The sequence below is a fragment of the Panthera uncia genome (assembly GCF_023721935.1).
Source record: "Panthera uncia isolate 11264 chromosome A3 unlocalized genomic scaffold, Puncia_PCG_1.0 HiC_scaffold_11, whole genome shotgun sequence".
Lineage (NCBI taxonomy): Eukaryota > Metazoa > Chordata > Mammalia > Carnivora > Felidae > Panthera > Panthera uncia.
The window spans coordinates 78,710,126-78,722,596 of NW_026057578.1; the positions used below are offsets into that span (position 1 = coordinate 78,710,126).

At 35.4% G+C, this 12,471-nt stretch overlaps 1 protein-coding gene across 14 annotated transcripts in view; it reads left to right on the top strand.

Annotated features, from left to right (window-relative positions):
* EHBP1 (EH domain binding protein 1) overlaps window positions 1-12,471 on the top strand; it is a 375,396-nt gene that overhangs the window by 303,810 nt on the left and 59,115 nt on the right. For 12 of the 14 annotated variants that reach the window (XM_049650279.1, XM_049650277.1, XM_049650275.1 and 9 more), the window contains one exon: window positions 9,494-9,641. In XM_049650279.1, the coding sequence (XP_049506236.1) occupies window positions 9,494-9,641 (148 nt within the window). The remainder of the gene's footprint in view (window positions 1-9,493; window positions 9,642-12,471) is intronic. The other 2 variants (XM_049650284.1, XM_049650289.1) reach the window with 1 other exon arrangement.

The window sequence follows — 12,471 nt, forward strand, 5'->3', positions numbered from 1 at the left end:
ATACTTACAGAAAGGCTCATTTAGCAACATTAACTTGATCATACTGTTTTGTGTTTAGAATTCTTTATTTGTATAACGTGGTATGTCAGCACTCAAGCAAAACAGATGCTATATTAAAAAACAATAGTTGCTGCATCTTGAAACAAAAAGATATATAAAAAACTTAGGTATGATATATCCAGTTTCATGAATTGAATACTAATGAAATCTAAATTCTTAAAATGCATGTCTCTTTTTTCTGATTTAATCCTTTTATATTTTCTACTCCTGTATTAAAAACAAGATCTTAAACTTAAATTCACATTTTGTTTAATATTTTGCCTATGCATTTTAAACAAATCCAACATTTAGTAGTTACTACAAAAATAAATGTAATCTCCAAAATTTAGTAGTTACTACAAAAATAAATGTAATCCCCAGGGTTGATCAAAGATTTAATCTGGCCAGATGGGGCAAACTTGAGAAAGATTTTGACTTTCCACTCTGTTTTGCAACAAGAAAGGCTGATTTTTTTTCCCTTTCTTTCTTTGTTAGAGAAACAGAGATCAGGCCATCCCCAGAGAAATGAGCAGGTGTGGCCATTTATAAGCATGTCTGCTTATATTACAAACCAGCATAAGAAAAGTTTGAGTTGGGTTGAAAAGATCTGCTAAACAGTTGTAATGTTTCACCCTAAATCCTATTTATTCAGTCAAGAGCTGATCAAGCTGGCAGTAAAATATCTAGTCTACCCAAACCTTTAAAGATCTTGTAATTTTATTTTTTATTTTCATCCTATCTTCAGTAGCAAGTGAATAGGTGCACTTTGGTAATCCTTGCCTCTGGACAAGCACAGAATTTTTTTTTTTTTTTTTTTTTATCCTTTCTGAATGCCTAATAACAGAGCCTTGCTTCCTGTCTAATGATGAAAGGGTGGCAGTCAAGTTCTTTCTCTTAGTTTACTATAAAATTGAGGAATTTCATGGACCATTTTGAGAACAGAATCTTGCGCAATACTAGCTGTATTAAGTAAAGCACTTGTAAAAAAATAATTAGATAAGTTAAATGTGTTTAACCCGATTAATAAAAGTCCAGTTACTAAGACTGAAAGTAACACAGTTAAGCACAAAATATTTTGTTATTAAGGGTCGTAAAGGATATGGAATCATGGGTTTGTTGTTAGAAATAGGGTGCTTTGTTCTGCTATAAACACAAATTTAATGAGCAAAAGATGCAAACTACATTATTTGAAATAATGTATTTTTAGTTTTGTTAAAGCTTATTTCATGAAAATGTGTGTAGACATGTTTCTTAGATAGAAAGACTTTTCAATCTGTATTTTTCAACTGACTGAATAAAAATATCTAGTGTTATGAAGGACACCCATGGGTGGGTAATGATCTCAGCAGCTACACTGACAGTTTCTCATGTTCTAATTCACCTTCACAAATCCATGGCATCATTTTTTGGCTGGAGTAATGTCAGTTGGTGACATTTGCAGCAAGTATAAAAAGGACCCCCCATGGCAGCCATTTTTATTTGATTCTTAAGATCCAAAGGCTGCTGAAAGAACAATTGAATGAAGTTGAGGATTGGGAGAAGCTTGATTTTCTTTTTCTCTGTGAAATGAAACTCTAGTCTTTTTCTTCCCCTTCCCCTTAAAAGCAAAAGTCTGCTAGGGGGTTGTAGCTGTGTCAAAGCCGCTGGGATGCCACTGCTGATCACTTTAATTACTACGACTAAGGAGGATAAAATTAAAAGTAGCACCATTGAAGCAGTGGAAGAAAGCTTGCCTAGATGTCGGTGAACTGTGAAATATAAAAATTGCATACCAATACATTTTTATGGAAAGGAAACAAGGAATTACATTACTTATTCCTGAGGAGTTTGTCCTTAAATTGTTCAAGTTTTACTAGTGCATCTATCTATGGCAGATTGTAGACCATTTCAGAATGATAAGGAAAATAGTAACTTGATATCCTGTGAGGTGGACTAAATATTTTTTCAATTCATGTCCAGAGTGGTTAGTTCTGATCCATTTTCTGTATTTGAAAATACTTAAATTTGTTGTATTGAAATACAAGCTCTTTGCACCAGAACAAGACTCTTGCCTGATCCTGAAGATGTTAGCAAAGAGAAAAGTAAAGCTGAAATGCACTGTGTTCAGCACTTTTGTGAAGGCTTATAATTTAAGGTTGGGAACCTAAGTTTTGAATGAATATAAGTAAGTTACTTTCTCCTCATCTCTGTGTATTCAGTAACACAAAGGGTTACTGATTTGTAAAGCCCAAGAATAAGTAAAAAACTGGGTTTTTAAAAAAAAATGACAATTTAACAGTAGGGCCTCAGAAACATTCTCTGAACACCAGTTATGTGATAGATACGACTGATGCTTTGAAATCAGACAATGATTTTTCATTTTTACTATGCCATTTACAAGATATATGACCTTGGGCAGTGTATTTAAGTGTGATTCAATTTCTGTCAAATCAGAGAGATAGTAATTTACCTTGCAGAATTCTGACTACGAAATGAGACAACATGTGTGAAAATACTGTGTGCAGGCACAGAGGTAGTATTTACTAAAAAATCTGTTATAACTTGTTTTATAAAAAGATGGTTGTGGGGAGGGAGGCCTTCCAAAATTGCAGCTTTTATAAACCCTCCAAAGAGCGCATCCATTTTACAAAAGCTAGACTATCCCACATAGTAGTTTAATTCCAAATAACACTATATAGAAAAAGGTAAACGTCATCAGACCCATTCATAGAAATAGGAAGCCTAACTACTTCAATTTACTTAAGTTTATTTAAACTAGGCAGGTAAATGGAAGATATATAAATTTCCTAATGTGTTCAATTTTTCAAGTGTACTTTTTCTTTTTAATGACAGCAGTCTTCTGAGTTACCTTACCTCTGCATCCCAGTGAGAAGATTCCTCCTTTTTTTTTTTTTTTTTTTTTTTTTTTTGTAGCAGACATAGTAAACAAATGATTTATTTCCAGCTGTGAGTTTTTGTCTTTGTTGAATGCAGAATAGTCAGAACAAATTGCAATAACACATGGGTCGGTTTAAACAAACCATTATTGTCAGAAATACTCATTATCTACATATTTGAGCAGTTTGTGCTGAATACCATACAAAAAAACTCATCGTCCTTACTGCCTAGTCATTTTGTTCCTTTGACATAAACAGTATGTCTCTTCTGAGTAAAAGATCCATAGATTTTGTTGCTAACTAGTCTGTAAATATTACTGCAAAAATCAACTTCTAATGGAGCTTGTATATAAAAATTAAAATGAAATAGTTTTTCTTATAATGAATCTGGACATTAATATTATCAATTAAATTAAAAATTGTTGCGTAATCAATTGCTATAATTACAAGCTTTTCCTTTTGACCTTAACAATTAACTTCTATTTTCTCAGTTGGTTCTTTGTCTTAAGGGAAGTTAATGGGTAAGAAAACAAACAACACAGATATGCCATCCCACTGGAGAGCTCTAGGCCCAAGCAAAATTGTCTCTGTGGTGTTAGGACATTAGTGGAAAAGTAAATCAAGGCAATCTGATAGGGAACTAGAATTCTGTCAATCAGGCTCAAGATTTTGTGCTGTGTCCATAAACTTTGTTTACTGTAGGGTTTTATGAGTTGTAACCTGCCCTTGCAGTCTGTTAATGAGGCTAAATCTTGCTACTTGAGAATTGAATTACAGCACACCTCTGGGCTAATGGTTATAAACAAAAAGTCCCATTAGGGCTGCATTCTGATTTGTTCATTTGCATTTTTTCTATTGTATGGAGAACAATGACGGGTAAATAGGTACAAACAAACAATTTACATGGAAATTGATAAAGTGTCCCTAATTAGTATTTAGAGTTGGTTTTATTAATGATTGCCTGTGTTAAATTGCACTCTTGGTAAGCTCTCAGAAACATTTGCAGATAGGAGTATTATTGGGGAAGGTGGGAGACCAAGAGGAGGTAGTAGCTTGTGAGAAAAAAAATTAGGTTCCCATTTCATATTTGGAAAGGTAGAATCATTTATTTCATTTTAACTCAGTTAAGATGACCCAAGACCACTTCATCTTAGTCTGAATCACCAAATTCCAGCTCTGCAAGAAGTTATTATTCACGCAGTGAAATTCACTTAAACCCAGTTGCCTGAGGCATATCAAATAATGGTTTTTATTAGCACTCTTAACTTTTCTTAAGTTTGAAAGATGAAAGTTTAGTAAAAGCTCAGTTTTCCTCAGTTGGTCATGTAATTTGATACTTTGGGGGATCAAATAGTTTGGTGGTTAAGAGCAAGGCCTCGGTACTCAGACAGACCCGGGCTGGACTCCCAGTTCTGACATCAGGTCTAGTTGGCGTGAATTTAGAATTCTAAACCTAAATATACTCATTGGTAAAAATCAGGGTGTGAAAATTAAATGAGATCATGCATATACAGCACTTAGCACATAAAAGCTAAGAAATATTCAGCAGCCATTACCAGAATCATCATTATTGAGCTTGATATTTTCCACGTTCTGAAATATTAGTAGTGAATTGAGGATTTATGCATATTATTTTCTTTTCCCGTCTTCAGTCTCACCCTGTCTGGTGCATTCTACTCCTCTAACTACAAATAAGCTTGTGTCTCTAAATACTAGGACAATTTCCCTTGAATGTTAAATCTCTCTTCTTTTGCTCCCACCACAACTACCACCCACCCTAGGAAACCTGCTATCTCATCTTTTCCTTCCTTCTCCCCAGATTATTTTTTAAAATAACTTTTATTATAAGAGTAGTACATGTATATTATTGGAAATTAGTAAATGCAGACAAATGAAAGTAAGAAAACAAAAATATCACATTTCCACACCTAGATATCTCCATCATACTAACTTTGTGAATACCCTTTGAAGTCTTTTTCTCTACATATATATGTGTATTTATTTTGCCAAAATGATAAAATGAGGTTATTACTACATAAATTATTTTTTTTCAGTCAAATTGCATTTCCTCTCACTTAATACGATGGTTATGTTCAAATTTTTGTAATTGATTCAGCAATGGCCCTTACAGCTGGTTTGTCCAAACTACTAGCTAACCTGGGATTATATGTTGTATCTATACAAATAGGACTATACAGTTAGGTTTCTTTTGGTGGTGATGGTGATTGGTTAGTTGGTTTTTGTTGTGTGCTTATTTTTGTAACTTTCTTATTAAAATGACCAGGTCATTTTTCCTCAATGTCATACCTTCTAGATTTACTTGGTTGCTTCCTTGCTGTGTCATTTATCATGTTTTTCTATCCCCCGTGTATATGATAAATTCGAAGTTATACTGAAAGGCTTAGTGGATTCATTTTAAACATTTGCGCTAGAATATTATTGGTGATGTGCGTTTCATGTGCTTCACATCAAAAAACATATAACATATGGTTGACCCATCATTAATGATGCCAAGACTGACCAATAGATTAGTGGCCCCTAATCCCTGATTTCGTTCTGATCTCTCCATTTACGAGTAGGCTTTCTCCTTGCCACTAGGAAATAATCTGTGTGGTGTTTCTTAAGCATATGTTCCAATTACTATTGCTCTGTAAAAGCTACCCCAAACTTAGTGGTATTAAAAAAAAAATTATTTTTATGCTCACAGATTCTGTGGGTCAGGACTTCAGACGGGACACACTGGGGATGCTTTGTCTCTGTTGCATATTGTCTGGGGCCTCCACTAGGAAAACTTGACCCTTGGGGTTGACTCAAAATGGCTAAAGGCTGACATCTTCTGAAGGCTTCTTCATTCACATGTCTGGTACATGGGCCAAGGAGACTCAAGGCTTAACATCGCTGGCATGACAGCTGGGTTCCCAGAAAGTAAAAAATGCAGGAATTTCAAGAGAACTGGGCAAAAAGGATATGGCCTTTCCTACCAAGCCTTGGAAATCACCCACAACACTGACATGTTCTACTGATTATAACACAAGTCACTAAAGCTGGCCCAGATTCAAGGGGGGAGGAATTAAATTTTACCTCTTAATGAGGGAGTAAAGTCACATTGCAGAGAACATGTGGAATGAAAAACACTCTAATGGCTATCTTTGGAAAATATAGTCTGCCACAACATAATATGACTATCTAGTTTGCGATCAGACATATATCAAAGAGCTTAAATAGCTGTTGATAATCCATGCCAGAGTCATTCTTTTATGAATGGCAAAGTTATGTTTTTGTAATCTTACCTTTTAAAAATTATAGGTGGTATTATTTTGTAAAATAGAGCTTTTTTTCATTGGCTGGGACTATTTAGTTACCCTAAAAGTGAGTTTTTACTGGCAGGACAAGATAATTGCTGGATTCTTTTCCTCTAATTGCCAATTTTCAGAGGAGTTATTTTAAAAGCTGACTCAAATGAATTAATACATCCTTCTAAGAAACTTAAAAAAAAATTTTCCCTTTTTTCTTTTCCTTGTTTCTTTTTTTTTTTCACAAATCTTTTTTTTCTACACCTAACGTGGGACTCAAACTCATGACCCCAAGATTGACAGTCACATGCTCTACCAACTGAGTCAGGAACCCCCGTCTAAGAACTTTTTGAATATCACATTGAATTGATGACTTTTCATTGATTCAATGTGTGATTTCATTGATTCAATTCACAGCAGTCATTGTTCTTTTTAATACTGAAATTGTTTCAGTTTGTTCTCTAGGAGCTTCAAGCATGTCTCTGGGTCCATTTGATACCCCTATTAATCTACTCCTATTAATCTTGACAGCTCTCATTTCTAGCCATCTCAAAATGTGTGAAAGAATTGCGTAGGTTTGAGCTCTACCAATCTGTTATCTTCCTCTGTTCCTAATAATATTGCCTACTGAGTTTGGTTGCCCTTTTTAACATTCAGACTTACTAACCTATCACATTTACTACAGTTGTTTGTTCCCTTTATCTCCTGATACATGAGTGTTCTAGTTCTTCTCTTTATCTATCTCCTTTTCTCTTCTCATCTGAATACAGATATTTTCCACGTTTCAGTCAGTAGCTGCCCTTTTTCTTCATAGTGTCTCTTTAAACACTTTGATTTATCCCCGTGATTTCAGCTCTATAGTCCTAGTTTGACTTCACTTCTTAACATGAATTTCACTTTCCCATCTACCACCTAACATCTTCACTCAGATGTCCAGGCAGTCTCTCCAACCCAGTGACCCACCTAACTTCTGACTACCATCTCTTACCCCAAATGTCCTCTCCCTCCCTTCCTATTGTTCATTAGTTTATCTATTTTTATTTTTAGTGCCACAGTTTTGCTAGTTGCCCAATTTTAAAACTTCTGAGTCAACTTCTTTCTTCCCTCCACATCCAATCAGTTACCAAGAATTGGTATAGGTACCAGTTCTACCTCTAATATGTTCTTACAATGTCTCTCTCATTTCAGTTAGCATCATCCTACTTCTGGATCTCATTACATCTTCCTTGGACTATTGTAAGAGCCTCCTACCTAGACTCTTTCCAGTTTCTCTATGCCACCCTATCTTATATACTATTGTTAGATTCATCTTTCTCAAGTGACACCTGTGACTGGTCATTCTCCTAGACACCAAATAAACAAATAAAAAAACACAACACACAAAACCAAACTTTTAGAAAAATGTTTATCTATTTATTTTTGAGAGAGAACACAAGCAGAGGGGCAGAGAGAGGGAAACACAGAATCTGAAGCAGGCTTCAGGCTCTGAGCTGTCAGCGCAGAGCCTGATGCGAGGCTCAAGCTCATGAACTGTGAGATCATGAGCTGAGCCGAAGTCGGACGCTTAACCGACTGAGCCAGGCACCCCCAAAACCTCACTTTCTTTAGAATAAATCACCCTGTTGAACAGGGATCCTATAGTCTTATCTGCCCAGCTTTATTTTTCTTGCCTTGTCGTTCTGTTACTATTTTTGCCCTATGCTCAGGAAAATTAGACTATGTCCTTCTTTTCCATTGTACTTTCTTGCCTCTATACCTGTGTATTGTTCCTACTTGTGGTTTTGACTAGTGACCCACCTAACTTCTGACTACCATCTCTATCCATTTTCAATCCTGCTTGTTCTGCAGACTCAATTCTAAAACTATGATGCCATGATGCCCTCTGTTTGTCCCTTAGCCAAAAATGTTCTTTCTACTGAACTCTTCAGTGCAATTTGATCTGATCTCCTTATTGTGGCCACTTTATCTTTCCCTCTATATTATAAACATTTGAGAGTATAAATTACAAGTTTTCATTCCTGAAATTTCTATAGCAAGTACCAAGTACAAAGGCGTAGTAAAGACCAGAGATACGAAGATAAATTAGATGTAGCTCCTAATTTCACATAACTCAGTTCTGTTGAGAAGGAGGCATTTGTACAGAGTTAAAATGTAACTTGACAAATAGTTTCAAAAGTAATAACACACACACACACACACACACACACACACACAGTACTATAGTAACATAGATGAAGGAGACTTTATTCCACCAGTGGGGAGGAGGGAAGAATAGTTGGGAAATTTAGTGGATTTAAACTGAATCTTGAAAAATGAGTAGGAGTTAAATCAAATGAGAGAAGAACATTCCAAGAGGAAATGACATATTCAAATCCCTGGGTACATGAAACTACACTACACAAGCAATTCTATATAAATAGATGTGAACTTTTATGGAGGTTGGGAGAGGTTAAGGGAAGATAGCACTGTAAGGATATGTTGAAGCCACATTATTTCAGGCTTTGTTTTGTTATGATGCCTTATTTTATATATTTTCCAGTTTATAAAGCAATTTATAAATTCATATCAATTATTATAATTCATAATAGTCCTTTTTTAGTAGGCAGAAATTTTAGTTATTTAATACTCTGTAGTTTGTACTTAAATATTAAAAAAAACACATTAGATTTTATTTTGCCTTCTTAATGAGCATTTAAGAGAAGAGAGACTTAGGAATGGGGATAGTATATCAGTTACCCAATTCTGATTTTAAAACTGCCAACAACTATGACTTGTGGAACTAATATAGTGTCTCCATTCCTACTCCAGCCCCCTAAAAATTCTGTTTCATATATTTGATCATGTAGTGTAGCAGCCTTTTCTGCTATCAGAGTTGTCTATTAGTGCTCTATACCTTTATTAGAAAACAGCAAGTTAAATTCTATTTTATAAAAATAAGGTATTAATTGAAATTGTTTTTGGTATTCTTTTTTTCTATAAGCCTGATTATTTTGTTAACAATAACCCCTTCTATTTTCTCAATAATAAATATTGCCAAGCATTCTTTAAAGGCTAGTTTGAATTTTTAGCAGACATTTTAATACAATAATTTGTAAATATTTTTTTAAAAATCTGATTGTAGGATGTCTTTTAAAAATGGTGTGACATCCAACTGATATAGAGCATCTTATTTATAATGTGGGCCAAGCACCATGCTGTAAACCAGTTACTATCATGATGATCAGATTGAAAATGAAATTGCATTTCTGTCAATTACTGAGTTGGCAACTGTTCAATATATCTTAGCAGCAAGATGAAGAGCGACGTCGGCAGCTGAGAGAGAGAGCTCGTCAGCTAATAGCAGAAGCTCGATCTGGAGTGAAGATGTCAGAACTTCCCAGCTATGGTGAAATGGCTGCAGAAAAGTTGAAAGAAAGGTCAAAGGCATCTGGAGGTGAGTTAAAGAATCTTGTATCATATTCTACAGACAACCTAGAAATCTGCAGTGGACCTTTTGGGACTTTTTATTCTTACTTCAAAATGTTGCATCAAATACATAAAGTTTCTAACCTTTTGATATGTTGCAAAGAACCTATAGGAAGCTTAGTAAATCAGATGATAACTCTTGCTGTTTTCCAAATCAACTTTTTGGCTTAATTTTTACTTTCTTAGAAGTACTTTCTTAAAATATGATTTGGGAAAAAACTCATCTAGACTTTGGTTTATGATTCCCCATTACTATCCTCATTAATTATAGTTAGGAGTGAGTAAAATGCAATCAGGTCCTCAACACCTAGGTCACAAGACTTGTTAGTGGTGAGCTTTGGCATGAAAGAGTTTTGCTTTGAATTAGATCTTTAGAAAGTAGCTTTAACAATGATCTGGCCTTATACCCTGACATGGAAGAATTTTGAGTAAGTCCCATATCCATTTCTTCTTAGTCTCCTTATTCTAAGAAGGTCTTCTTCAGTATCCGCAGAAATTATTCTAAGCTTGATGTTGGGACAAGGATTACGTATATAATTAAAGGCAATTTTGGTTTTGCCTCTTAATGCTCACCTTGGGCATCTTTAACTTGGAACTTTTTACATTTTTGTTTAAGAGGAGTATATTCAAGAGGCTTGTGGGTTTTTGTTTTCTTTTTTTTTTTTTTTTCCAAAGGTGTATAACCTATTTATCTACCAAAACATGCCAGGTACTTGTCCTTAGTTAATCTTAGAATGCTAGGATCATTCTGAAGAGTAGGCAAGTGTGGACTTGAATAAGACCTTAGAGAACTGTAGCAGAGATAAGCTATTTCTAGGTTGATGATAAGTTTCTTCTAAGTAAACTGAAATTTACTGCTGTTATTTCTAGTTGATTCCTTATTTTAAAAACTTAGTGTTGTAGAGAATGCCAGCTAATGCCTGTAGTATATAACTTTATGTCTCATAAATCTGAAAGCTGCTTCCCTAAACAGCTGTGTGTCTGTTCCTCTGGTCTTGTCAGAATGTTTTTATCTTCTTAAAGCCTTCATCTTACTTTTCAACTCCCATCACTCAGAATTTTTAATGCAATTTCTACCCTCTCTTACTACAGTTTTATAGTAACATCAGTAACTACTCATGGCTACACACTTATATAATACTATCATAATTTGCTTTTATAACTATTAATAACAAGATGTTTCTTTGGTATCAGAAAAATTCCAGGTATTCTAAGTAAGATGTAAAAATCTTTGCCTCCTTGTATCTTGGAATACAGAAAAAAATTTATATTCTTAACCCTTCAGATAAAGTGTTCTAAAGCTACTAATGCTCCCTTCCTGTGGCATTATAAACCCATAGGAGAACAGTAATAATAGGATAGAGAGGTATCCAGTGTCTCTCTTATTTTTTTCTCAGTGGTGAGCAAATAATAACACTATTTTAAATAAGCTGTAAACTCTGGGAAGGCTAAGAATTAAAAGTTTTAATTATTAATTATTACTATTTGTAGATAGTTTGGTTAATATTAAAATGAAGCCTCAGGGTTCAGGCAGATGTCGCTGGAGAACAACAAAGGCATTATCATAGACCATGAGTGGAGCTCACTCTCAAGTCTTCTCCAGCACTGGTGCTGACTGTCTCTCAATGCTCTCTTGTCCATGTAGTACCCTCCTGATCTGTTCTTTTGATGAGCTCTACCAACTTTATCCCTTCTCATTTTTTCTTTCTCCTCCTAGTCTAAGGTGGTACTTAATCTACTGTTTAGAAGACTCAAGCACACTGATAATTCATTTTTTCTTTCTTGTATCTATTTTTATATCTTTTAAATCTATTTTATTTTTATGGATAAACTCTTTGCCCCCATCAATCAGGTATTTGCCTTCTAATAGTCAAAGCCAAGCTTTTCTGCATCTGTGGAGAGTCATAGGAAGGGTCATCTGTGTAATTCGTCTTATCACTAACATCCAATTCCAGTTGAGACTAAGCCAGGACTAGACTAGATGGAGAGACTTCCATCAGTGTGACAACCCAACGAATGCATATCTTCCCTACTTGGTAACTAGGGAATGTGAAGACCTGATTTTGGCATCATTTAACAGTCAACAGTCAACAAAGTAAATAAAAGACAAGTGAGGATTGGACCTGCAGAATCCAGGATTAGATTCATTCTAGCAAAGAAGTGTAGACTAGAACAGGGAAAGCCAGGTGAAATAAAGATGGGATGGGATTCACCAGATACCTTATGAAGACTTGTCAAAGCTAGATTGTGTTCCCTAAGAACCAGAGTGATCAGGATCCGTTTCACCTATGGGATACACTATATTTTGGATACTGAAGGCAGCCACATATCAGATGGTAGGCTCTTAATCAGAGCTAAGGTTGACCCACTACAAGTGGAACAAGGCTATTGCCTGATGGATATCGGTCTGTCTTCACAAATATGGAGCAGACTAGGTCTGCTCAGAAGCTGTTGAGGCTGGGAGTAGGGGAAGAGACCTTTAGGACAAGGGAGAGGGTAAAAATCCTGCCTGAAATTCAACCATTATACATACACATTAATCTAGTGAGCCATGATAGTCACTGTGCTAGGCCAGGATTTAGCAAACTTCCTGAAAAAGGCTAGAGTAGAGGGGCGCCTGGGTGGCTCAGTTGGTTAAGCGTCCGACTTCGGCTCAGGTCATGATCTCACAGTTTGTGAGTTCAAGCCTTGCATCAGGCTCTGTGCTGATAGCTCAAAACCTGGAGCCTGCTTCAGATTCTGTCTCTGTCTTTCTCTGCCCCTCCCCCACTCACACTGTCTCTCTCTCTCTCTCTCTC